This window comes from Cyanistes caeruleus, unplaced genomic scaffold, assembly GCF_971803275.1.
Source record: "Cyanistes caeruleus unplaced genomic scaffold, bCyaCae1.hap1.1 HAP1_SCAFFOLD_100, whole genome shotgun sequence".
NCBI lineage: Eukaryota > Metazoa > Chordata > Aves > Passeriformes > Paridae > Cyanistes > Cyanistes caeruleus.
Genome location: NW_028255902.1, coordinates 455,785 through 482,796, shown reverse-complemented (window position 1 = coordinate 482,796; position 27,012 = coordinate 455,785). Strand labels below are relative to the sequence as shown.

The 27,012-nt window shown below is 52.2% G+C and overlaps 3 protein-coding genes across 5 annotated transcripts in view; 1 reads left to right on the top strand and 2 right to left on the bottom strand.

Moving 5' to 3' along the window:
* LOC147646364 (maestro heat-like repeat-containing protein family member 7) overlaps positions 1-27,012 on the bottom strand; it is a 195,784-nt gene that overhangs the window by 36,205 nt on the left and 132,567 nt on the right. The gene's annotated exons all lie outside the window — the stretch shown is intronic.
* On the bottom strand, positions 605-13,800 carry LOC147646373 (uncharacterized). 2 transcript variants are annotated; one of them, XM_086873545.1, is made up of 3 exons: positions 13,681-13,800; positions 2,656-2,734; positions 605-2,469 (listed from the first exon to the last, which is right to left on the bottom strand). In XM_086873545.1, the coding sequence occupies exons 2-3, from the start codon at positions 2,705-2,707 to the stop codon at positions 1,463-1,465; spliced, it is 1,059 nt and encodes a 352-aa protein (XP_086729671.1). In that variant the 5' UTR covers positions 2,708-2,734; positions 13,681-13,800; the 3' UTR covers positions 605-1,462. The 2 variants fall into 2 exon arrangements, with proteins under 2 accessions (XP_086729671.1, XP_086729672.1); XM_086873546.1 differs by lacking the exon at positions 13,681-13,800 and having other exon boundaries at positions 2,656-4,480.
* On the top strand, positions 12,393-26,967 carry LOC147646372 (serine/threonine-protein kinase pim-1-like). The gene is made up of 4 exons (XM_086873509.1): positions 12,393-12,422; positions 25,494-25,860; positions 26,387-26,563; positions 26,820-26,967. Exons 1-4 carry the CDS (start codon positions 12,393-12,395, stop codon positions 26,924-26,926), a joined length of 681 nt encoding a protein of 226 aa, XP_086729635.1. The 3' UTR covers positions 26,927-26,967.

Genomic DNA, 27,012 nt, shown 5'->3' with positions numbered 1-27,012 from the left:
TTTGGGGCTGGAGCAGAGGCTGCAGTGGCTGGGCTGGGGCAGTGACCGCCCCACACAGGCAGAACTTGCTCTGACCCCAAACACACCCTGGAGATGTCTGGGGCCATTCATCATTTCTCTGCTCTCCAGCGCTGAGGCAACGCACTCTGGCTACAGCTCTGAGCTCGTGCCCATGGCAACCAGCCCTGGCAATGGGGCTCCATGGAGCTGCTCTCAGGAACCCCCAAAGAGCTGGGGAGTGCCCCAAAAGCGCCTCAGAAATGTGAGATGCCCCAAAATCTCTTCAGGAACGTTGAATATCCAAAAACTCATTCAGTAATGGCCTCCTGCTCCCTTCATCATCCCCAAACTTTGGCTGTCTCATTGCAGACCCCACCCCACCTCCCCAATCCAAACCCCAACCCATCCCACTCCTGCTGGACATCAAGACCCCCTTCCCAAGCCCTATTTCCCCCATTTCACACCTCCCAAACTCCATCCCACCCATCCTGCCCCACCCAATGCCCATCTCACCCCTCCTGATCTGCATCCCACTTCACCCAATCCCCTTCCAACCCCATTCCACCTGATGCCTTCAGAAGGCTGACCTAGAACAGAGGCAAGACAGAGTTAAGAATGAAGTTTATTAAAAGGCCTTAGAGGATACACCTTGGGCAGTACAAGAACCTGGACAGGGCTACACCCAAGATAGACCCAAAAATGGTCACAAAAATGGACAAGTGATCATGAGGTCTCACATTTTCAGAAGTTTAGGTCCATCTGCATATTTGGATTCATTGTCCAATTACAGCTTCAGATGAGGAAGTCCCATCCTTGTTTTCTCTCTTCAGTCCACCCTTGTTCATGCTTTTGGGCATGGAACTTGTAACAATTGTCCTTGGTATCAAGCTAGAAAAGGAATTGTTTTGTCTATCTACTCTGAAGAGAGCTCACTAGCACTTAATAGGAAGTTCAAAACTACAAACCTAGGCAGTGCAGAATTTGAAAAATATGAAAGCTAAAATTTATGGCAACACACCCTGAGGGACTGTGGAATCCAGTAATTTTGGGAGGGATTGAGTAGATTTCAATGGCACTGAGTGGTTTTGAGGTGACAGATAGAACTCGCTCATCTCCTTGAGTGCCAAGAGATGGAGACAAATAAACCAAATACCCCCAAAACCCTCCCCATTACCTCCCTGAATACCAGATTCTCTTCAAGCACTAGTAAAAGAGATGTTTTAGATGCCTTTGATGAATCTGTAGACTTTTACCTAAATTTTGTCTGTTTTAAAGGGATGAAGATGAATCAAAAGAAAATTAGGGCCAAATCAAAATGACCACCAGCCCAGTGTGTTGCCAACACAGATCACTGGGTACGTGGGTCACCAGGGCTCTGCCCAACGTGGGTCCTCTGATGGGGGATGGAGCTGGAGCAGTGCACAAAGCCCTTCCTGCACTTGGGGCACTTGCAGGGCTTCCCTTACCGGTGCATCCGTTGGTGCTGGGTCAAGTGAGAGCTGTGGCTGAAGCTCTTCCCACACTGGGGACACTCGTAGGGCCTCTCCCCAGTGTGGATGCGCCGGTGCCTGATGAGGTGGGAGTTGTGCTTGAAGCCCTTCCTGCAGTCGGGGCAGCGGAAGGGTCTCTCATCTGTGTGAATCAGCTGGTGCTGGAGGAGATGGGAGCTGCTCTGAAACCTCTTCCCACACTCGAGACACTCATAGGGCCTCTCCCCAGTGTGGATCATCTGGTGGATGGTCAGCTGGGACCTCCGGCTGTAGGTCATCCCACATTCCTCACACTCATAGGGACGTTCCCCAGTGTGAGTCCTCTGGTGGATGGTCAGGCTGGAGCTGTGGCTGAAGCTCTTCCCACATTCCCCACACTCATAGGGCTTCTCCCCACTGTGAATGCGCCGGTGCCTGATGAGGTGAGAGTTTTGCTTGAAGCCCTCCCCACAGTCAGGGCAACGGAACGGCCTCTCATCCGTGTGAATCCGCTGGTGCCTGAAGAGACTGAACCTAATATGAAACCTCTTCCCACACTCAGAACACTCATAGGGCCTCTCCCCAGTGTGGATGTGCTGGTGGGTGATGAGTTTGGAGCTGCAGCTGAAGCCCTTCCCACATTCCCCACACTCGTAGGCCCATTCCCCAGTGTGGATCATCTGGTGACAGATCAGGCGGCTGCTCCTGCTGAAGCTCTTCCCACACTCCAAGCACTTGTAGGGCTTCTCCCGATCCTGAAGCTGCTCATGGACCACCAGCTCAGAGCCCTGGCTGGATCTCCAGCCGCCTTCCCGGCACAGGGTGGGTCTTTCCTCCTCAGAGCACCCTGGGATGGCTTTGGAGCCCCTCCTCCTGCGGGATCTCTGGGGATTTTCCTCCCCATTGGATTCCTGTGCTGTGGAGCTGATCAAAACGGCCTCTTCCACGAGGTTCTGCCGCAGGGATTTGTCCTCCCTGGTCTCCATCCTCAGCTCCTTGTCTGGGGGAGGAAGGACAAGGAGAGGATGGGATTTGCCTCCGTGCCAGAGGGAAGGGGAAGGAGATCCCCCCAGTGCGTCCCCGGCAGGACGGCGTCGGCAGCGGGGTTGTCCTGCAGCCGGGGGCCAGGCTGGGCTGGGAGATGGAGCAGGAGAGAGGGGGAAAGGGGCACTGACTTCCTCCTCACCTGCCTGGGTGTCCTGGGAGATCTTCCTCTTCCTTGCAGCCTCCTTCTCCATCCGGCCAAGGCTTGGGAATGGGAGATCCTGGTTTGGGGAAAAACACAACACATGAGCACACTGAATTAGGGGGTTTCCTCTCTCCAAGTCCACCTTTAGAAGTCACTGGGCAAATGGTGCCCATATAAATCCCCCAAACACCAAGTTTCAGCCCTGAAAATGCCTCCCAGGAGTTCCCCATCTCTGGTCTCTCCCCTTTGGTGTTCAGGGGTTCCCCCTGTCCCAGCTGCTGGGGGTCACGCTTGTACTGGGGGTCCTCTGTCTGCTCAGTCCCTGCCCTCCTCAGGCTGCTGGGAGTGCCAGGAATCTGAAAAGTTCCCCCTGTTTCCATCTCCTCAATAAAGGATGCTGGGACTCCCCACGGTGCCCCCAAGGCGCATTTGCTGCTCAGCTTTGGAGTTCTTCATTCTCCAAAAATCCCCCCCAAAAAACCCAACCCAGGGACCCCCGAGGATATCTGGGCTGAGCTCCCCTTCCCCGGTCACCTGTGGGATGGGGGATAATGACCCCACAGGTGGGGGGCTATGAATTCAGGGACTGCTGAACCTTGTGGTTACTTCTCCTTTCCCTGATCTTCCTTTGTTCCTCCTCTTCCTACTGCTCCTCCTCTTCCATCCCTTCACCTCCTCCCCCAGGAGCAGCGACACCCTCGGTGCCCCGTTCCCAAACCCCTCACAGCCCACGGCAGGAGCGGGGATGGAGCCGGGACAGGTCGGGATGGGCAGTGCGGGGCTCTCCGCTGCTCCCACCCGCTGGGGACGGGGGGAACCCGGCCCGGGGAAAAGGAGAGGGAAACTGGGAAAATTGGGGGCTGCAGATCCAACCTGGGGCTGGCTGGGGACCCTGGCTGGGGACTGCCAGCCCTTGGGGCTCCTCTGGGGAGATGTGGGAGGGGGGAACACAGAGAGGGCTGGGGGATCCCAGGAGTGGCAGCACTGGCAGGGACTGGTTTGGACTGGGATCATCCTGTGATCACACTGGCAATGACTGGAACTGTATTGGATGTGTACTGACATCATACTGGAATCATACTGGGAGCAGCTGGGCCCATGCTGGGGGGCACTGGGATCCCACTGAGGGTGTCTGGAATCATACTGGGATTGACTGGGAGTGGCTGGGAACAACTGGGATCATGCTGAGAGCAACTGGGAGGAGCTGGGAATGACTGGGAGCGTGCTGGGGCTGACTGGGATATACTGGGAGAGACAGGGAGTCCCAGGGATCACACTGGAGGCTACTGGGGTCACACTGGCACTGCCAGGGAGCAACTGGGGGCCACTGGCCTCATACTGGGAGTGACTGGGATTAGACTGGGAGTGACTGGGATCAGACTGGGAGTTCCTGGGATCATACTGGGAGTGTGCAAGAAGCTGGAAAATTGGGAAAAAAATGGGAAAAAAACAAGGATAAATTCAAGGAAAATGGAAGGGAAAAATCAGGGAAAAAACCAGAAAAATATCAGGGTGAAATTCAAAAACATCAGCGAAAAAATCAGGAAAACATTGGGAAAAAATTTGGGAAAAATGGGAAAATTTGAAAAAATTTGGGGAAAACGAGGAAAAATTTGGGGGAAAAAAAGAGAAAACTCAAGGAAAAGATGGGAAAAAATTGGGGAAAAAAGTCAGAAAAAGAAAATGGAAAAAAATCTGGGAAAAATCAGAAAAAATGGGGAAAAAATCAGGAAAAAATAGGAAAAGAAGGAAAAATCATGAAAAACCAGGGAAAATTGGAAAGAATATTGGGGAAATCAGAAAAAAAAACTGGGAAAGAACTTGGAAAAATCGGGAAACAACCAGAAAAGAAAGAGGAATAAAATCTGGAATGAAATAGGAAAAATCCCAGGAAAAATCAGGTAAAAACTAAGGAAATTTGAGAAGAATTTGGGAAAAAGCTAGAAAACAATTGGGAAAGGAAGACAGAAGAATCAGGAAAAAATGGGAAATACATGAAAAAAATTGTGAGAAATTGTGAGAAATCAGGGAAAATATCAGGAAAAGAAAGCCGAAAAGACCCTGGGAAAAATCAGGAAAAAATTGTGAAAAATATTGGAAAAATGAAGGAAAACCCAGAAATATTCAAGAAAAAATTGCAAAAAAATCTGGAAAATAATTCTGAAAAAATCAGAGAAAAAATGTGGAAAAAAAAGAGAATCAACGGAAAATCAGGGAAACAAACAGGAAAAGGATAAAAAAATCTGGAAAAATCAGAAAAAAAAATGAAAAAAAATCAGCAAAGAATTGAGGAAAACCAGAAAAATCAGGGAAAGGATAAGGGAACAATCTGGAAAAAAATGGGAAAAAAAGGAAAAAACACAAAATCACGGAAAAGTTTGAGAAAAAAATGGGAAAAAATCAGAAAAAAAAATCAGGAAAATAAAAAAATCATGAAAATATTATGAAAAAAAAATCAGGCAAAAAAGGGGAAAATCAGGAAAAATATTGAAAAAAATTGGGTAAAATCAAGAAAAGAGAGGGAAGAAACCTGGAAAAAATCAGGGAAAATCAGTAAAAAAATTAGGAAATACAGGGAAAAATCAGGGACAAATTGTGAAAAAAAATGGGGAACAACCAGGAATAAATTGCGAAAAGAAGAGGGAAAATCAGGAAAAAGTAGGGGAAAATCAAGAAAAAAATTTAGGAAAAATTGTGAAAAAACAGGGAAAAAATCAGGAAAAGAAAGAGGAAGAAGACTGGGAAAAAACTGGGAAAAATGAAGGAAAAAAATGAAGGAAAAAAATGAGGAAAAGAAAGTGAGAAATAAAACCTTGGAAAAATGGGAAAAAAATGAGAAAAAACCAGGAAATATCAAGGAAACAAACAGGGAAAAATCAGGAAAAATTAGGAAAAAAAGGAGAAATATTGGGACAAATCAGAGGGAAAAAAAATCAGGAAAAAAATGGGAAAAAACGAAAAATTATGGAAAAATTGGAGGAAAAGTTGGGAAAAAGACAGAAAATTTTGGGAAAAGAAGAGGAAAAAATCAGGAAAAATGGAAAAAACTGGGAAAAATTCAGGGGAAAATGAGGGAAATATCAGGAAAAAATAAGGAAAAAAAAAGAGAGAAAAAAATTGTGAAAAACCAGGAAAAAACCAGAATGAATTCCCCCTATCCCATCTTTCCATGGAATTTTGGGAATTGCCTACCTGGGAGGTTGTAGAAGAATTTCCAGACCTGGGAATCCGGGGAGAGGGGAAAGGTGGAATTGCGGATGAGCTGGTCAAGATTTTTGGGAAGGTTGATGGCCTGGTCCTATTCCAGCTTCCAGAATATTCAGATGAATCCCACGCCTCCTTCCAGCTGGAAATCATGGAAAAATCATGGAAAAATCACGGGAAAGCTCTGATTCAAATTCATGGAGTTTTGCCCCCAAAGCAACTTTTTTTCCTGCCAAAATTTCTATTTTGTCCCCCCCACCAAAATATTAATTTTTGGGATAATTAAATGAGGCAGATTAAGGGGAAATAGGGAAAAATAGGATGGAAATGGAGGAAAAATGGCAAAAAAGTTGGGGAAAACTAGAAAAAAATGGGGGAAAAGAGAGAAAAATGGGAGGAAAAATTGGGAAAATGTGCAGGAAAACAAAGTGAAAATGGCAAAAAAAAATTGAGGAAAAATGGGATAAAAATAGGGTAAAATGGGATGGAAATGGGGAAAAAATGGGAAAAATGGAAGAAAAAAATACACGAAAATAAAGATAAAATTGTAGAAAAATGAGATAAAACTGGGATAAAAACAGAGAAAAAAATGTGGGAAACTAGGAGAAAAATGGGGGGAAATGGGAATAAAAATGGTAAAAATAAAGCAAAAATGGGAGAAAAATGGAAGAAAATGGGGATAATAGGAGAGAACATGGGGAAAAAAATGTAAAATGGAGCAAAAACAGGGTAAAATGGGGAAATGGATAAATACAGATTAAAAATGGGAAAAAATTAGGAAAAAATAGGAAAACATGACGGGAAATTTGAGTAAAAATGGAGGAAAAACTAGAAAAAAATCAGAAAAAATTGGGAAAAATTTGAGGAGAAAAGATAAAATAAGGGGAAAATGCAGGAAAAAATTAGAAAAAATGGGGAAAAATGATATGAAAATAAGATAAAAATAAGGAAAAATGAAGCAAAAATGGGGAAAAATTTGGATAAAAATAAGGAAAATTTAGGATAAAATGGATAAAAATGTGGGAAAATTGGATAAAATTGCTGGAAAATGGAGCAAAAATGGGGGAAAAAATGGAGATAATATTTGGGGAAAATGGAGATAAATTGTACTCTAATAGGGAATGACTGGGAGTGATTTGGCTTATCGTGGGGATCACAGGAAACTGGAGCCACACGGGGTGAGCAACTGGGCAATGCTGGGAGCAGCCACTGCCGGCACCGGGAGCCCCGAACCCCTTTCCCGGCCATGCCGGACCCGCATCCCCCCGGCCCCTTTGCCGGGGCTCTGCCGCCACCGCCACCGGGACCCCCCAAAAACACCTCCCGGGGACCCCCGGGGTGCCCCCGAGGGGCATCTGCGGCTCGGCTCTGGAGCCCTGCCATCCCCAAACATCCCCCCCAAAAACCCCAAAGCCAGGGAGCCCCGGGGTATTTGGGGCGAGCTCCCCCTCCCCGGGCACCTGCGGGATGGGGGGCGATGGTCCCGAAGGAGCTGCAGATGCAGAGAGCGGGGAGCGCAGGTGGAGCCTCCTCTGCCTGCTCCAGCTCTTCCTCCTCCTCTGTCCCTCCTCTTCCTCCTCCTCTGTCCCTCCTCTTCCTCCTCCTCTGTCCCTCCTCTGTCCCTGTGCATGGTTCGGAGCCCTCGGGTGAGCGGGGCCGGGCCGGGACACGATGGGAAAGGGCTGGGTCCCCCCCAAACCGAGCTGGGGGCAGCGGAGCTTTGGGGGAACAATGGGAACGGGGCGGGACAGGGGAACAGGGGGAGGTGGGAGCACTGAGGGTCCCCCAGTTCACCCCAGGAGCCCCAAGCCCCGTCCCAGCCCCCCCAGTTCCCCCCGCAGCCCCGGCTGAGGGGGGCTCAGCCCAGGAGCCGCCGTCGTTCGGGGCTCCCCCGAGTGCAGGAACGGGAGAGTTCCCGGCTCGGGGAGGCCCCAGCACAGGAGGGGATCTTGTCCCTCTTCCAGGGCCCTTCAGGGTCTTCAGGCCCCTCTCAAGAGGAGTTTTTCTCTTTTTCAGGTTTTTTTTGGGGGATCCCACCACTACAGGGGTGTTTTTTCCTCCCCATTTTAGGGTGTTTGTGCGACCGCAGCCCCACAAGCCCCTTTTGAGGGGGGATCATGACGGCTTTAAGTGACATTTTTAGGGGTGTCCCCACCCCAAGCCCCTGTAGGGGATGTTTTGTCCCCCAGGATGAATTTTGGGGGTTCTCTCTACCACGGCCGCTTTAAGGGCCCCCGGTGTTGTCGGGTCCCACTGTAACTCCTCTTAAAAGGGCAACACCGCTCCCGTTGGTTCCGGCAGTGGAGCCCGGGAGGGGTTGGGGGTCCCGGGAGGGGTTTGGGGTACCTGGGTGATGCCGATGAAGGTGTCCATGGGGATCCCGTGCTTGGTATAAACCTTCATGAGGGGTTCCTGGGGTTTTTCGGAAGTTCTGGGTGTTTTTGGGGCCACGGTGGTTTTTTGGGAGTTCCCAAGGGGATTTACAGGGGTCCTGATGGGGGAATTTGGGCGATCCCAGGGATGAAATTGGGGATCTCAAGGCTGTTTTGGGGAACCTGCTGGTGATGGAGATGGGGAGCACATGCCAGGTATGAACCTTCTCAATGTCTGTATGGGGTTTTGTGGTTTTGGGGAGTTTTTGGAGCATCCAGGGATGTGTTTGGGATCAGGGGAGGTTGGGGTGTCCCGGGGGGTTTGGGGGTTCTTGGCAGGTTTGGGGGTACCTGGGCAATGTGGGTGGCAGTGCTGGGGACCCCGTGCCGGGTTTGAACCTTCTCACTGCCCACGGGCAGCGTCAGCGTGTTCACGGAGATCCTGGGGGGCCTGGGGGGGTCACCCCAAATCCCAGGGACCCCAAATGCTGAGGGACCCCCCAAACTGCCCTCACCGCTGGATCTGCTGCAGGCAGGGGGGCACCAGCACTCAGCCCCCACCCTCCACCATCACAGGGGGGCTGTGGAAGAAATCTGGGGGTGCACGGACAGGTCGGGTGGGACCCAGAAAGTCCTGGGGGAGGGGACACGGGGGGACTTCCAGGAATTCCCATTATGGGGGAAAGAAGAGGGACCAGGAAGAGTTTGGGGGGGATGGGTGGGTCATGGGGGGACCCCCAGGAGTCTTGTGGGTGGTGGGGAGGGCAAGGAACAGGGCGACCCCCAGGATGGGTTTGGGGGGGAACCGGATAGGCGCTCCCATGGCAGTGGGATGGGGAGATCTGCCCGTGGAATTCCATGGGAATGGCATGGCAGTGAGATCCGTCTACAGAATTCCCATGGGAATTGGACAGCAGTGGGATCCATCCATGGAGATCTCACGGGAATGGGATGTCTGAGATCCATCCATAGAATTTCCATGCGAATTCCCACATTCCCAAATTTTGCCCTCCCAAATCCCACATTCCCATTCCCATATTCCCATGGGAATTTTGCCCTCCCCACCTTTACACTCCAGTGCCTCCCGCCCATATCTGACATATTTGCGGAGACATTCCCTGCAGCTGTGAGCCAGGGAATTTGTTAATCCCTCAGCCTGGATCTCAGGGATCCCCATGGCGGTGCCACAGTTGCCATCGCAGCCCCACAGATCCCCCAGCCCCGGCTCCCCCCGCTCAGACCCGCTCTGGCTGTGCCGCTGCTGCAGCATCTGCAGCTCCCCGCTGGCCCCGTGCCGGTGCCGCTCCTTGTGTGGATAGCCCTGGATATCCCAATATCCCAGCCCTGGCTATCCCAATATCCCAGCCCTGGCTATCCCAATATCTCAGCTCTGGCTATCCCAATATCCCAGCCCTGGCTATCCCAATATCCCAGCCCTGGCTATCCCAATATCCCAGCCCTGGCTGTCCCAAGATCCCGGCTCGGCTCCGCCCGGCCCCGCTCGCTGCGGCGGCGCTGGAAGGGGATCCCAGCCAGGGACCCCATGGACATGGACTGCGGGAAGCCCGGGCCGGGCTCCGACAGCGCCGCGTGCAGGGAACGCAGGGAGAGGAGAACTGGGGGGACATTTGGAGATTTGGGATCGGGGGGGTCACGGCTGAAGGAAAGGGGGAACGGGGAGAGCCGGGAAGGGCATTTGGGGATGCCAGGAGTGACAAGAGGGGAGGCTAGGGCTGGCTAGATGTGGCATGGCTGGAGTTCAGGGCGTTCCTGTACCCAGGAAAGGGAGCTCCAAGGGTCCCCGCTGTCCCCATTGCCAGGACAGGGCAGGGAAAGCCGGGATGGCTGGGAATAGGGGTCGCGGGTGTCCTGAGTGCTGAGGAAAGGAGGGGCTGGCTGCTGGGAGAGGCAGGAATAGGGGTCCGGGGGGTAAATGGGTCAAGGAGAAGGGGGCTCTGGGGGCTGCGGCAGGCGGGATGGCCGGGAAAGGGGTGCAGGCGTTCCTGGTGCCGGATAAGGGGGTGCAGGGTGGGACCCACGGCCGGGAATGGGGGTTCGGTGGGATGCCGGCGGCCAGGAATGGGGGTTTAGGAGCCCCTCGGCGCTCCGGAATGGGCGATCAAAGAGTCCCGGTGCCGGGGGTCCCCCTCACCTCTCGCCGCCCCCCGGGAGCGCCCCCGGCCCCAGCGCTGGAGCCATCGCGCTGCTCCGCTGCGGCCCCGCCCACAGCCCCGGCCCCGCCCCCAGAGCCGCCTCCGGCCCCACCATTGGCGCCGCTCTTTGCTGCCCGCCAGTGGCAGCCCGAGGCTGCAGTGACGTCACCGGTCGCCGGGCAGATCCCGGCGGCGCAGGGCGGCCAAGGCGGAAGCGAAAGTGCCCGAGGGAGCGCGGGGGGAGGGGACGGGGCAATTCCAGGGAATTCCCCTGGATCCCCTCCCGGGATCCCCCGGGACCCTCCTCGGCCGCGCACTGCGGGACCCCCGGGACAAACTGGGCTGAACTGCCGGGCCCTGCGCCCAAACTCTGCCTGCAACCCGCCGGCTTCGGCCCAAAGCGGGGGAAGCCCCGGCATCCGCGGATCCCATTTTTCCTGAGGCTGCGGCTCCCCAGCTCCGGCGGAGCAGGAGCGGGCGCTGGGAGCCCGAGCCCCGATTCCCAATCTCCTTCTCTCTCTCTCTGCTCCTCTCTCCCTCTCCTTTGGGTGATCAGAAATGCCAGAGCGGCTGGAGAGCCCCGTGCCCAGCTCGGCTTTCCCTGGAAAGGGAGGCCTGGGGGTGCGGTGCCCCGGGATGGCCGGGAATGGGGCTCCGGGGGTCCCCGGGCTGACGGAACCGGGGGATCCAGGGGCTGCCAGGGGAGGATCCCCGGGAAAGGGGGTGCAGGGCGCTGTTGGTGCAGGAGAAGGGGGTGCAGGGGGTCCCGGAGCTGGGGAAGGAGATGCGGGGGGGTCCCAGGGCCCAGGAATGGGGATCCAAGGGGGTCTGGAAAAGGCTGAGCAGGAAATCCAGGAGTGCAGACCTAATTCACATCAGAGGCACAGAAATCCAGGTGCAACCAAACACTAAGGACTCCACAACTTGGAAACAATGAACACTAAACTAATGAATTTCTATGGGTTCAGACTGTATAAAGTTTAGGAAACATCTAGTAAAACTCACATGTCATGGAATGATTTTCTCTGCACATGCAGACTATGTGTGGCTGAAATGATTCTGTTCAGAATCAAGTCATGCTTTATTTCTCTAAAGACATTGTTGGAGAGTTTCTGCTTTTCACAGTTTCAGTGAATGGATTACACCATTAGAAGAATTTTTCGTAATAATTCTACTTTTCTGTTGTCAGTTCTGTTTGGGACAGGGGTGTGAGAATCAGTTTTTATTCAGAAGAGAAGAAAAAGAAAATACTTGATTTCTTTCTAATTTTTGTTTTTATATTTGTGCATGGCTCTTAGTGATGACAACATTATGGTATGGGTTTTTCCATGTTCACCTTTAAGCTGCATTTTGAAAAGTAGAAGAGTTTGAAAAGAGGCCCTTTAAAAGCTAAACAGTTAATAGAAAATTGTATTAAAAAAAAAAAAAAAAAAAAATTGTAAGGTGGGGGGGGTGTTCTCCATGTGAGTCATCCCATGGCTGCCCTGGAAGAGAAGCTTCATTCCAGACAGCCAGCAGAGGAGCTTTAGAAATGCAAATTAACACCTCTGGGGCAAAGCCTGGACAATGTACCAGGGTGTTCCTGCCTGGGGGAGGAATTGGGCTGAATTCCTCTGCCCCTCACCCCAAGCTCTGCCTGGGGGCACAGATGGAATTTGCACAGCTAAAGGCAGAGCCAATAGTGAGGATATCTGACTGACACAGAAATTGGTTAAGCTGCAAAGGAAAACTGCAAATGGAGATTGTTGTGAAAACTTCACTATAAAAAATGGGGGGGAATCATCCCACTCCCCACCCCAACTTGTGCTCTCACTTTCTATGTTATCCAGGGTGAATTAGAGCACTGGGGTTTTTTTGCTACCCCAAGTTAAGGGAAATCAGTTGGGAATCCAAGTACGTGCTGATTTAATCAGAGAAAAGCCCAAAATTGATGCAACCCTGGCTGGAGGGAATACCCAAAAATGGGGAAAAGACGAACAGCCACCAGAACAAATCCTGCAACACCATGGACCAGCCCCTAATGAATTCATATCAGGTACCAGAGAACTAATTTATCATTTCCATGGCATAATTAGATTACAGGATGTCTTCAAAATAATACCAACCAGACAGCTCCAGTTCCTGACTTTCTTCACAACCAATCCACTCAGATGAGGAACACATTTCACCATGGGATGGAGTCACATTATCTTTTAGCAGGAAAAGGAGGCAGAGTTTGTGGAAAGTTAAATGACTCAAACTGCTGCTGGCAAATAGATCACAGAGGAAAAGTGGAGAAACAGATGACAAAGGATATAAAAAAAATGTAATGTACCGGTCCAAATGTGGAAAGGATGGGAACGGGCAACTTTTTTGTGGTTCCCTGGCAGACCATGGGTTAAACGAATGCACTTTCTCCTCTCATGTTCTACAGCAACTCTCATCTTTTCACCATGCACACACCTTGCTGAGTGCAGCTCATTCAGCAGCTGAGCAAGGGGATGCAGGGGGCAGCCAGGCCTCCTGAGCCACAAACGGCTACAAAAGGACAGCGAATGAGGGCACCGAGAGCAATCCCAAAAACAAAGAACACCCAGGAAGAAAAAACAGAGCCAATGAGTGAATCTGCTTGCAGATAGGGCCAGGGACTTGCACATAAGGAAGCAACGGGAGAAAGCATCACTTTCAGAAAATGTTACTAATTGACAAGGACCGCTGCTCTGACAAAGTCCCGCTAAATTCCTGAACTTCCAGAAGAACAAAGACTTAACAGAGCCATCAATATCGGATGTTATACAAAAGTGGGGGGTACATATTAACCGGGACATGCAGGAGGCAGATGGGGAAGTCTGAACCTTCCAAGCACCTCCGCCAGTGGGGAAAGGGACAGGGACACGCGGCCGGGAAAATCAGGACAAAAACGAGGCCGCGTCCTCCAGCAGCTGGAGAGAGCGCACGGCAAATGCCCCACGGCCTCTCCCTTTGGGCAGCAATAAAGTCACTCTCACACCGCTCCTCTGCCTCCTTTGGCCACACAAACCTCTGGCGCCGGGAATTTTCCCGCCCAGCCCCGGGCACAGCGCAGCCACCTCCGGGCTACCGACACGAACCGGGACGAGCCAGCGCTGCTCCGGCACCGGCTCCTGCCGAGGCCCCAGCGGGAAGGAGACCGCGGGCAGCCGCTCCCGCAGCGCCCTCACGCCAGGGCCAACACGGGCCGGCCACGGCACAAGCCACCCGCCACAGCCCCCTGCCGCCCCCTCCCGGGCCCGCAGCGAGCCCCGAGCCCCCGCAGAACCGAGCGCGGCTCCCACCTGCGATGGCTGGGGCCGCCTCCGAGCTCCGCCGCCGCCTCACCGGGCTCCGGCCGCTGCCGCCGCTGCCGGGCCCGCACAGACGCTCCGGCAATGGCGGCTCTCCTGCCCCACGGCCCCTCTGGGGGCGCCAGCGGGGCCGGGCTTGTCCCCGCTCTGCCCAATCAGCACGCGCCAGAGCCACGAGTGACGGCAGCAGCAGCCAATCGCAGCCAGCGGCGGGCTCTGCACACGGCACAGCCCCGCCCCACGCTCTCAGGGCCCGCCCCGGGCTGTGTGAGGGGAAGGGCGGAGATGAGGAACAGGCCTGGAACGGGCCCGGCCCGAGCCGCCATTGAGCTCCGAACACAAACAAAGTTTTCCGCAGCTCCCGGCCCGCCTTTCCCTGCCCTGGGTGTTCGGTGGCTCCGGCTCAGCGGGAAGCCCTGAGCCTCACTTCTCCCAGCGCTAATTAGGAGCATCAGTGCATAGCTCGTAGTTCCCCCTAAAAGGGAAAACTGCCCCAGACCCCTGTGGATGAGTGGGGGAGGAGAGAGATTTCTGGCAGAAAACTCCACAAACTCAGAGCAGGATCATGAGAAGTAAATTAAGACCCTTAAAACCAGCTTCCCCCACCCCTCCCTTCTCCCAGCTGTGCCTCCTCCCCCGGCAGTGCAGGGACACAGGGAATGGGCCCATGGTCACTCCATCCCCCGGGGCTTTTCCCGCTGCTCAGGGACAGGAGTCGTTCCCCTGCTGCACCCTGGGCTCTCTCCCACCGGAGACTTCTCCAGGAACTTCTCCAAGCTGAGTCCATCCCATGGGGAACAGCCCCTCACAGTGCTGCAGCGTGGGTCACTCTGCCACGGGGTCAGTCCTTCTGAAAAGAACAGGCAAGGAGAGCAGCTCCTTTTTAATGCCTTTATTGAGGGCAGCTCTAGGTGGGGGAGCTCGACCACTGCTGCTCCCAATGGATGACCCAGAGGAGGAGATGTTCAATATTGCCACAGGGCAGAGCTGGGGGTTTGCCTTCAGGAGAGTCTCTAGGAGGACTCTGGTTTACTGTAAATCATGGGTAGTCGTGGAGAGCAAATGTTATTTAGTTATGGTGACAAGGTCTGGAACATCAGTCAGCTGCTCAATGTTCTCCCTTGCTCCTCAGTGTAGTCTGGAGTCTGGTTTGTGCCCTGGCTCGCTGATTCTAGGGATCTTTAGATGTTAGTCCCACTTCCCCTGGGTGCTACCCCCCATGGGAGTTGGGCTCATCTACACACTGGGTGCTGTCATCGGTGCCATGGGGGGTGCCGGGAGCAGCAGAGGCAATAGACAAGGCCAGGTGGCATTAACAGGGCTGGTACAACAACACTGGTATTTACCAAACATGACACAACATGAGCTATATTAACAAAGAAGGCCCCTTACGGTGACAACATTCTACTGTTCAAACTGTAAAACATCTTTGTGTACTGATCAGGAGGTCACGATTTGCTCTTTACAATCCTGATGCTGAATGTCTCCTGAGGAGGTCTGGTCAGGGAGAAGAACGAGCCCCTTGTGGGCTGCCCCTGTTTGGACAACCTGCTCCTCACCCCGAGCCTCAGCATGTCTGACATCGCCCACCTGGGACTGACATCCCAAAGCATTGAGAACATTTATCAATTTTTGTTTATCATTAAAATCTAATTAATTTATAAAAATAAAATTTTACTTTTTATAATAATATTATTCTGTATTCTTATAACCTTGTTTTTGCATCTATATAAAAGAATTGATACCTTTTCAGGAACAAAAAACATTATTGTTCTCTGGCTCTAAGTACCACAATTCCCTTCATTAATTAACTGACTTCTATTTCTCTCTCTTTATGCCAATTACTCCTATTTTTAGCCCGTTAATCATAATTTTGAAATTATTCTCAGACAGGGTAAAAGGGGGCACTTTGGGGTCCATGGAGACTTTTCTGGGGAACATTTGGGGCAGCTTTGTGTCTGGGGAGGGAATTTAGAGAGAACTTGGGGGTCTGGAGGACACTTAGGGGAATCGAGTGCGCACTTGGAGGGGCATTTAGGGATTCTGTGGGACAATTCGGGGTCAGGGGGACACTTGGAGGTCAAGGGGGGAAATCTGGGGACCCTTTGGGGTCCGGGCGGGCACTCGGGGGGCTGTAACAGGGAATCTCTGGGCCGCGGGGGATGATGGGAGCTGTAGGCGCCGGTATAATACGGTTTAAAGGTGCCGCGGAGCATCACGGGAGTTGTAGGCGCACCTCCAAAATCCCACAAAATTGTTCCTATGTCCTCAAAATCCCTCAAAATTAAAAAAAACCCCACATAATTTCTTGAAAATTCTCAAAACCCTACGAAATCCAGAAACATCCCACAAAATGTCCACAAATTTCTACAAAATCTGAGAAAAATCCCTCTAAATTCTTCAAGTCTCCTCAATACCCCACAAAATTCCACAAAAATCCCACAAAATTCCACAAACATCCCAAAAATTTCCCTAAATCTTCTTAAAACCCTACCAAATTCCAGAAACGTCCCACAAAAAATCCACAAATTTCCACACAATCTAAGAAAAATCTTTCAAAATTCTTCAAGTCTTCTCAAAATCCCACAAAATCCCAGAAAATTCCACAAACATCCATCAAAATTCCACAAACATCCCACAAAATCTCCTTCAATTTTCATACAATCTAAGAAAAATCTTTCAAAATTCTTCAAGTCTCCTCAAATCCCTAAAAATTCCAGAATCATCCCTCAAAATTCCAGAATCATCCCTCAAAATTCCAGAAAAATACCACAATCATCCTAACAAACTCTCTAAATCTTCTCAAAACCCTACCAAATTCCAAAAACATCCCACAAAATTCCAGAAAAATCTTCTCAAAACCCTACCAAATTCCAGAAACTTCCCACAAAATCTTTACAAATTCAAACACAATCTAAGGAAATCTTCGCAAAATTCTTCAAGTATCCACAATTTCTCACCAAATTCCAGAATATTCCACAACATTCAAAAAAAACACACAAAATTCCAGAAACGTCCCACAAAATTCTTTACATGTCTCAAAATCCCACAAAATTCCAGAAAAGCATCACGAAATTGTGAAAAAACCCTCAAAATTCCCTAAACCTTCTCAAAACACTACCAAATTCCACAAACATCCCACAAAATCTTTACAAATTTCCACACAATCTACGAAAAATCCCCCAAAATTCTTCATGTCTCTTCAAAATCCTTCAAAATTCCATGAAAATCCCACAAAATTGCACAAAAATCCCACAAAATTCCAGAAACATCCCACAAAATTCCAGAAACATCCCACAAAATTCCCTAAATCTTCTCAAAACCCTACCAAATTCCAGAAACATCCCACAAAATCTTTTCCAATTTCCATACAATCTAGGAAAAATTCCTCAAAATTCTTCAAGTCTCCTCAATATCCCAAAAAAATCCTGAAACATCCCATAAAATTCTTTAAATTTTCTCAAAATCCCACAAAATTCTTGAAAAGCATCACAAAATAGTGAAAAAATCCCACAAAACGCCCTAAATCTTCTCAAAACCCTACCAAATTCCAGAAAAATCCCACAAAATCTCCTCAAATTCCCCATATTTAAGAAAAATCCCTCAAAATTTTTCAAGTCTCCTCAATATCCCACAAATTTTCCAGGAAAAATCCCTCAAAATTCCCAAAACATCCCACAAAATCTCCACAAATTTCCACACAGTCACGAAAAATAACTCAAAATTCTTCATATCTCCTCAAAACCCCTCAAAGTCTTAGAAAAATCTACCAAAATTATTTAAATTTTCTCAAAATCCCACAATATTCCAGAAACATCTCACAAAATCTCAACAAACTTCCACAAAATCCCAGAAAAATCCCTCAAAATTTTTCACGTCTCTTCAAAATCCCACAAAAGTCCAGAGAATTCCACAACATTCCAAAAAAATCCCACAAAATTCCAGAAAAATCCCAGAAAAATGTTTACATTTTCTCAACATCCCACAAAATTCAATAAAAATCCCTCAAATTTCAAGATAATCCCAGAAAATTCAAGAAAAATCCCTTAAAATTACTTAAATTTTCTCAAAATCCCATTAAATTTCAGCAAAATTTCACGAAATTGCTGAAAAATTAAAAAAAAACCTAAATATTTTCAAAATCCTACCAAATTCCAGAAACATCCCACAAAATGCCCTCAATATCCTGCAAAATTCCACAAAAATTATAAAAAATTCCACAAATATCTCACAAAATTCCGGTAAAATTTGATGAAATGGTTAGCGTTCAGGAACACACATAATCGCAAATGATCATATGCAGGTGCTTTATTAAGAGATCTGGGTGTCAGGGGTACACAGACCCAAATCTGACCCATCTTGGTTTTGAACTGAACATCTTTTATACTCTATCATTATATAACTCACATATTAATTACTAAACTTACATTGTTCTATTGTAAGCATTGTTTTTACCCAAGCATGGATTTCTCATGATCCCCCCATGCCCCCTAACATTGTTCCTCATGTTCTTTAAGCAATAATTATATCCAATCACATCTAACAATTGTCTTATGATCATCTACTGACTACACAGGTGCAGTTTGACCTGATCTTTAGCAAGTACAAGGCCTAACATTTCCCAGGGCCTACTTTTCCAAGGTCTTTCCAAACCTAACTTCCTTTCTAAGTCCCCGAATTTTCTAACATTTTGAGACCTTTTACTATCACTTACAGGACTTGTGCTCCAGACCCCTCACCAGCCTTGTTGCCCTTCTCTGGACACGCTCCAGCCCCTCCATGGTCTTCCTAAACTGGGGGCCCAGGACTGGACACAGCACTCGAGGTGCTGCCCAACCAGTGCAGAGTAGAGGGGAGGAATCCCTGCCCTGCTCCTGCTGGCCACACTGCTCCTGATCCAGGCCAGGAGCCATTGGCCTCCTTGGCCACCTGGGCACACTGCTGGCTCATGCCCAGCCTGCTGTCCATCAGTGCCCCAGCTCCCTTTCTGCCTGGCTGCTGTCCAGCCACTCTGTCCCCACCCGGGAGCACTGCAGGGGTTGTTGTGGCCAAAGTGCAGGACCTGACACTTGGACTTGTTAAACCTCACCTTGTTGGGTTTGGGCCCTGGATCCAGCCTGCCCAGCTCCCTGTGCAGAGCCCTCCTACCCTGCAGCACATCAACACTCCCAGCCAACCTGGTGTCACCACGGTTCCATGGGGCCCTGGAGTGTCACAATGGTCTCCAGGATTCCATGAGGCCTCCCAGCAATCCAATTTTGGATCATACTGGGAGTGACTGGACTCATACTGGGAGTATCTGAGAATGACTGGGAACACACCACGCACATCATCCCCCATACTGGGGGTGACTGGGAGCAACTGGGAGCACGCTGGGAGCCAATGGCATCATACTGGGACTGACTGGGTTGATCTAGCCAGAGGCAACTGGGACCATCCTGGCAGTGCTGCCATGTGACAAGGATCATACTGGAGCTTACTGGGCTCATGATGGTGTTGAAAGGGAACAGCTGGGATCTCTGAACACCAAAGGTTCCTTTCCTGCCCACTGAAGAAGGAGCTGTGCAGTATCCATGTGTGAGGGGACCTTCACCTGAACCAGATGCTGTTAGGAGAAAAAGCTGCCTCTGCTAGAAAATCCCACACAACAAGTCAATGCCAAGAGAGCATTTTGCTTTCATAACTTCCCTCCTGGAGCCACAGTCCTTTTGGATCACACAGCAAGCAAGAGAACAGCACAAAATACAAGGCTGTGTCCAGTTTTTGGCTGGACCAGCAAACAGAGGGAGGAATGCCAGAGTTCACTGCCACAGACTCTCCTCTTGGGGAACAGAACCCCCCCAGGCTCCATTCCAAATGCTGTGCACACCCTGCTGGCCAAAAACAACCCCTTTCTAAGAAGTTGTTGGCAAGAGCTTTCCCAAATAAATGGCATCTTAATGGCAATTTTCTTTCAAAATCACCTCTGTTCCAAAGGAAGAACAGGAAGCCCACAGCAATCCCAAAGGCACATGTGGTGCACCTGGGGAAATCCTCGACTTAGGGGCCCAGTGGGTTAAAAAATACCCATCAGAAGCCCCAGAGTGCAGCGTGCAAACTGCAGCAACCACTTGCTGGATCATTTTGGCTGTGCTGCACACGTCTGCAGACTGTCTGTCCCCCTGCCAGGACAGAAGGACACCCGTCAGGGGCTGGGCTGGCTGCTGAGAATGCCTCGGGCAGGAGGATCCTCAGGCAATGAGCAGGTGCCCAGAGTCGCTCTGACACTGAGGCCTCTGTGCCCCACAGCAACGGGAACACCACAAGGACACGGCAACGTTCCTGTGACATCACAGCAGCAGCTCCCCCAAAAACCGCCTGCAAGGTTCTCCTGGGTCACCAAGGAGCACAAAGGATCCTCCGAGGGCACAACCTGGTGCTCAAAGGATCCAAGAGGAGCTCAGAAAATGCAGCAAATGAGGACACCCCACAGCCCAGCCTGAACACTGAGAAGGAACAAAGATGTGAGCAAAAAAAGGAAATTCAACTTTTGGTCACTGATGCTTCTGACTAAAACCAGCAAGGTGTGATCCATCTGGGATCTTTGTTTTAGTTCTAGAAACAAGCAAGGTTCTCTACTGTCAATGTACAGAAAGCAGGAACTTGGGGGAAAGAAGGCTGAGAGTGCCAAAGCCTTGTGTGACTTCCTGGACATCCTGTGGCTGAGGGTGTCCAAGGCAATGGACTCACAAGCGGGGTCCCTGCCCTCCCCACTGACAGCTGCCATCTCTCCTTCAGCCCCACACGTGTCTCCAACAACCTCCTGTCAAGGGCCTCCATCCACACATTCCATCACCAGCCACAGATCCTCATCCACGAGGTCACCCAGCATCCCTGAGGCCACAGCAGGGAGTGCTCCTGGCATCTGGTAGAGCACTGTGGCTTTCCTGGGATCCTTCTGGTGCCTGTGGCTGAGAGGAGTGGGGTGGATGGAACCAAGACGGGTCACAGATCAGCAGCCCCACTGCAAGCAGTGCTTTCTCCTGCTGTGTGGGGACCGTGGGGTGACTGATATTGGGGCTCCTCTGACTTTGGCTCCTGTAGAGCACACAGTGGCTCAGACACTGGGCTGAGGGAAGGGGTGCCATGGAAACCCAGCACAGGCATTTCTCTTTGGAGAGGGGGCTCTGCAGGGAGAAGGGAGAAGAAGAGACTTTCCTGTCTGCTGAGATTCCCCCTCCTCTTTCAGCAGCCATTCCACAATCCATCAGTACCAGAGTTCATAGGATCACTTCCATGCCAGGGAGCACAAGGCACTCAAAACTGAACCCTGCCAGAGCCCAGCCCTGCCTGCCCATTTGGAGGGTGTGGGGGAATGGAATTTCAGCAGGAGCTGACCCACAATGATACTTTGCCACTTGTGGGTTTCTCACAGCCTTAGAAGGAGTTTGAGATCTCTGTCCCCAACACCTGCTCACCCTTCAAGTGCACACACGTGCCTGGGGGCAATTCAGGGTCCCTGGAGTGGTGGCTGCTTCCCTTGGAAACAGGAGCTGTTGTCTTTTCCAGTGTGCTTAACTCCCTTCTACCTATTAGAAAGTGGGTGAGTAAAGGAAATGACCCTGGAGGAAGGGGACCGGAGCCTTTGAAAAGGATGAAACATGTCTGAATTACAAATAAAATCTCTTTCATTTATTTCTTTAGTACTAATCTATTACTAGAAACAAAAACTTGTTTCTGAGGTGATTATTAGGATTCAGGGCTTTATTTCTTTTTCTTGTTGTTATTATTATTTATTAGTATTACTTTTCATTGTTAAGACTTTTAAATCTTAGACATTAATAACAATGGCTGGATGTCACTCACTGGGAAACTTCCCTTGCTTTTCTCACTGGGATTAAACTCTACAATCAACTCCAAGTTGCCAGTGGATTCAAAAGACAGGAAATCCTGTTAATGCTGGGTTTGGTGTGGTTTGGAGCTGGGGAAGGGTCTCATCCCTTCCCAGAGGTGCCCCAAGCCCGCTCTGCTGCCACATCTGCACTCGCGGCCCCTCACGGCTGCTCTGCCCTGGAGACATGGTGGGACCCCTCCTGCCAGGGCTGAGGCTCCTCATGGCCCCTCACAGCCCCTCATGGCCCCATAGAACCTCTCATGGCCTCATAGAACATCTCTTGGCCCCTCACAGCCCCTCATGTCCCTTCATGGCCCCTCATTTCCCCTCACAGCCCCTCATGGCCCCACAGAACCTCTTATGGCCCCACAGAACCTCTCATGGCCCCATAGAATCTCTCATTTCCCCTCACGGCCCCTCACAGCCCCATAGAACCTCTCATGGCCCCATAGAACCTCTCATTTCCCCTCACAGCCCCTCATGGCCCCACAGAACCTCTCATGGCCCCATAGAACATCTCTTGGCCCCTCACAGCCCCTCATGTCCCTTCATGGCCCCTCATTTCCCCTCACAGCCCCTCATGGCCCCATAGAACCTCTCATGGCCCCATAGAACCTCTCATTTCCCCTCACAGCCCCTCACAGCCCCAGGGGCTCCTCCCAAAGGAGAAGGGGTCGGGCCTTGCTCACTCTCCTTTTATTTCGGTCCCTTCACAGGGCCGAGTAAAGAAAGGCTGAATGGAGCCTTTCCCCAGCGTTTCCCTCGGGGTTCATTGCGGGCTGAAACTCTGTGCTGGCGCTGGCCCCAGCACCAACATCCCTGCAGCCCCCAAGGCCTTTGCTGTCCCCCCGTGTCCATTCCCTGTCCCCGAGTCCCGCCCGGCTCTGGCAGCAGCAGCAGCCGCAGCGCAGCGGGCGCAGGCCCGGCCCGGCCGGGGCTCCCGGCCAGGAGCAGCAGCAGCGCCGGCCCTTCCCACCTGCTCCTGCCTCGGCTCCCCAGGGCTTTTGCCAGGGCAATGCTGGACTACAGCAACAATCCCCCACAAACAGCCCTGATTCCTCAGGGCCCGCCTCTGCTGCCCTCAGCCAGCCCTCAGAGGAAGAAAGGATCGGGTTCCAGCGCTGTTTTCAGCCCTGTTTTACTCACCCTGAGGTGACAGCAGGAGGCTGTGGGTGCCCTGGCCTTGGCAATTGTAGATCCCGGCTGCTCTTGCCCCTCTTCTGCTTGCCACTTGAATTTTAGCAGTACAGCTGCAATTGCCTCTTTCAATCAGTGCTACCCACTGTGCTTTGTCACAGGGAACTCAGGATTTTTGTTTCAGGCATCATGATCACTAGAGATCAAAATGCTCCCAAGTCCCTGAGCACAAAATCAAGGAGAATTAAAGCCACACAGGTCACATTTGCAGTGCTCAAACACAGCCCTGTTGCTGCTGCTGCTGCTGCTGAAATAGAAACAACTGACAGAGGCCATCACAGAAATTGCCTCTGCAGTGGCAAATAAAATGAAAAAATCCACCAGGAGAAAGAAAAACCAGAACTTCCCAACTCGCTTCATTGTTTCTTCTGAGCAGCAGAAGAAAAAGGAACAGGGCACTTTTCAGGCAGTTCCACAAGCTCAGGGTTCTCATTTCATTGGGAATCTGAGATGCAATTGGCCTTGTTAAAAGGATAAAAGCAAAGGGAATGAACTGGGAATTATTAGGAAAAAATGACCCTTCTTACACACAAAGTTCACCAAGTCATTCCCTGCATTTCTCCTTTTCACATTCTTTCGCTCATCCACTGAGAGCTCCAGCTTATCATGTTCTGCTGCTTATCATCACCTGATTGTGCTCTTGATTTCTCCCAGTGCAAGAGATGTAGAATCATCTCAACTGAACACAGAAACAAACTCCCTCTGTCAGCCCATCTTTATGTTCCAGATCACTTTCCAGATGTCCATGGGGCTGTTGGAATGATGAGCTCTCCACTGCTGGCTGCAGGCTCTGGAGATTCTTTCTCCACATTCAGCCAGGCTTGTATTCCCCAACAATTCCTGGTAGCCCATCATGTTTTCTTTGGGTAGAAGAGGAACAATGAAAACCTCACCAATGGCACAACTCCCCTGTGCACAAGCAAAAGAAAGAACAAGTTGTCAAGTTCTTCAAACATTTGTCCTGCTCTGCTGCAAGAGTTGTGCTGCACTCACAGTGTGGGAAGCCAAGAGAAGCTGCAGCTGGGGGCACATCTTGTGACAGGAGCTGCGCCTTGTTCTCCAGGACAGGTTTTTGGAAAGAACAGACGGGACTGGGGAGAAGATTCTGGGAAAATTGAAACAGCTTTTTTAAGAAATGAAAATAAAATCCAAAGAAACAAACAATATGTTTTTCTCTATTTTTCTCTATTTTTTTTCTCTCTATTCTCTATTTTTATTTTTCCCTTTTCCATCTTGCACTGTTTGTCCATCCCATTCATTCCAAATGGCTCTCACCTCTAAGACCCATGAGTCGGCGAGTTTTAGACCCTGTAAAATATCCTGAGCTATAGCCAGTTTGCCTTGCCCTGTTTTCCTTGGAAAGCAATGCTGGAGACACAAGTGCAGTGCTCGGCTCAGGTACAAATTCTGCATTCAGGGAATGTGCTCAGACGGTGTCTGAGCCTCAGCAGGGACAAGGCACAGCAGCAGCCAAGGGCATTGCTGTGCCCCTGTGCAGGAGTCCGGACTCTGGCTCTTGGCTCAGCAGGGCAAAGTTGCCGTGTTTGGCCGGGCTCAGGGGCTGCCCGGGGAGCGCGGGGCTCGGGGCGGGGCCGAGCGGGCAACGGACAAACGGACACGGGGACAAACGGCCCCGGTGCTTCAGCTGCAGCGGCAGCGGCGGCAGCGGCGGCAGCAGCGGCGGCAGCGAAAGCAGCGAAAGCAGCAAATTTATCAATTCTCTCTCTCTCTTCTCCCTCTCCCACTGTCCCTCATCTTCTCCCCGTCTCCCTTTCCCCGTGTCCCCTCATCTCCCAGTTTCCTCTTTCCCCGTGCCCACCCGGGCCATGCCCCCGGTCCGCCCCCGGCCCCGGGCGGGGCTGCCCCGGCCCCGGCCCCGTCTCCGCCCATCCCGCCGAGGTCTCCTCTTCGCCTGGCTCTGGCTGTGCTGGGCGGGCATCAGTGGCCGGGGTTGGGGCGGCATTGCCGCCCTTTGGCTCCGCCTGGCCCGCCCACGGCCCCAGCCCCGACCCCGACCCCGACCCCGGCCCCGACCCCGACCCCGGCCCCGGCCCCGGCCCCGGCTCCTCCCGGGGCCCGCGGAGGACACAGGCGGTGCGGCCGCTGCCGCCGCCTCCGCTGCGGCTTCCCCGGCCCGAGCTCCGCCGCTGTCGCGTTCCAATGAGGGAACGCCTGCGGGTGCCCGGCCCGGGGAGCTCGGGGAGCGCTCGGGGGCCGTTCCTGGCCCCGGGCCGAGCACTGACGGCCGCGTCTCTTCCCCAGGGAAGGCGCAGCAGGCCCTGCAGCAGCGCTACCGAGTGGGGTCACTGCTGGGGCGGGGCGGCTTTGGCAGAGTTTTTGCGGCCACTCGGCTCTCGGACGGACTCCCGGTGAGCAGAGGGGCCGGCGGCGGGCGGAGGAGGAGGAGGGGGCGGAGGAGGAGGATGGGGCTGGACACGGTGGGCGGTGAGCTGAATCCGCTGTTCCCTTTGGCTTGCAGGTGGCCATCAAAAAGGTGCCACGGAACCGCGTCCGGCACTGGGGCGAGCTGGTGAGTGAGCGGGGCCAGCGGCAGAAGCCGGGCCGTGCCGGGCGGGGATGAGCCGGGGCCCGGCAGGGTGGGAGCCGCCAGGACACCTGGAGGGAGAGCGGGCGTGGGGCCAGCGGAGGGCACAGAGCATCCCGGGCTGGCTGAGGGCTTCCCGAGCCCTGGCACGGCCTCAGCCCCACTGACGGCACCGTGCTCCTCCCGCAGCCCGACGGCACCAGCGCACCCCTGGAGATAGTGCTGCTGGACAAGGTGTCCACAGGCTTCCCCGGTGTGGTGCAGCTGCTGGAATGGCTTGAGCTCCCTAACACCATCGTGATGGTGCTGGAGCGCCCGGAGCGGTGTCAGGACCTGCGGCGTTTCATTCGGGCACGGAGGTTCCTGTCCGAGGAAGAGGCGCGGGAGCTGTTCCAGCAGGTGCTGGCGGCCGTGCGGCACTGCACCAGCTGCGGGGTCCTGCACCGAGATATCAAACCAGAGAACGTCTTGGTAGACCTGGACACCGGCGAGGCAAAACTGATCGACTTCGGCTGTGGCACCTACCTGCAGGACACAGCCTACACTCAATTTGCAGGTGAGCCCACACAGGGGTGGTGATCCTGGTCCTGGCATCTCCTGGCCCAACCTGGGTGTGGCAGCAGGGATTCTCCCAGGACTGGGGCTGGGGATGGGGCAGCCAGCCTGACAAAATCCCCCGTGGGTGGGGGTAGCAGAGAGGGGGAGGCAGAACCTGTGCACCAGCTGGTTTGGTGTGCAGGTGAGAATGGGCTTGGACTGCTCTGCTCACCTGGTTTGCCTTGGTTCAAGATATTTTTTGGGCAATGTCAGCAGGGAGGATGTGGGTGTGGTTTTTCCCCAGCACTGAGTGGGTATTTCCCTTTGTGTGTCATGGTCGGGCCTTGCCAGGGTTTCTGCTGCCCTCTTCCAGCACCAGTGGCTTCTTTTCCAACCCCAGGTTTGTACCCAAGTCCCAGGTGCTGGTGAGAGGGCAGCAGGTCACCCCGTGTGCCACTGGGGCAGCCCCCACATGCCCAGGGATGCTGGGGCCAGGCTCTGGGAGCAGCAGCATCCCCCTGATGAGCTCCATCCATATTCCATAGGAACACCGTCATACAGCCCCCCGGAATGGAACGACTTCGGCTGGTACCATGGCGAGGCAGCGACCGTCTGGTCCCTGGGCATCCTGCTGCACGAGATGGTCTGCGGGGAGCACCCTTTCAGGAGGGGCAGGAACATCAGATGGGGCCAGCTCCCGCTGCCACAACGGCTCTCCCAAGGTGGATCCTCATCTCTGGGCACGGGGGGAACACCAGTGCTGGGAGACAGCAGCGGGCTCGTGAGCATCCCGCTCTGGCAGCTGCTGAGGAGGTGGCACATGTCCTGCTCTCCTGCTCTCCTCCAAAACAAAGAATTGATGGGAAAGTTTAGGCCCAGCTCTGAGCACATCCAGCGTGGCCTAGGCACGGGAATAGTGGGGCAAAGCAGACAGGAGCCTTCTCCAACTGACCAGTGGTTTGTGGTTTCTCTCCCCAGAATGCCAGATTCTGATCAGGTGGTGTTTATCCCTGAACTCCTTGGACAGGCCCTCATTAGAAGACCTGTCCTGTGATCCCTGGATGCAGGATATTCATCAGCCCTAGAAGAAGGGAGAGAGCCACGGGCACAGTGATGCAGGGACCTGGTAAGTTACAGCTCCACACATGCCCTGGCAATCAGCAGCAAAGAA

Coding starts and splice junctions, on each gene's coding strand:
- LOC147646372 (XM_086873509.1), top strand. CDS start 12,393: ATGGACCAGCCCCTAATGAATTCATATCAG. Junction 12,423..25,493: donor CCCTAATGAATTCATATCAG/GTACCAGAGAAC, acceptor CTCCTCCCGCAG/CCCGACGGCACCAGCGCACC. Junction 26,564..26,819: donor GCCACAACGGCTCTCCCAAG/GTGGATCCTCAT, acceptor TTCTCTCCCCAG/AATGCCAGATTCTGATCAGG.
- LOC147646373 (XM_086873545.1), bottom strand. CDS start 2,707: ATGGAGAAGGAGGCTGCAAGGAAGAGGAAGATCTCCCAGGACACCCAG. Junction 2,470..2,655: donor CTCCCAGGACACCCAGGCAG/GTGAGGAGGAAG, acceptor TTCCTCCCCCAG/ACAAGGAGCTGAGGATGGAG.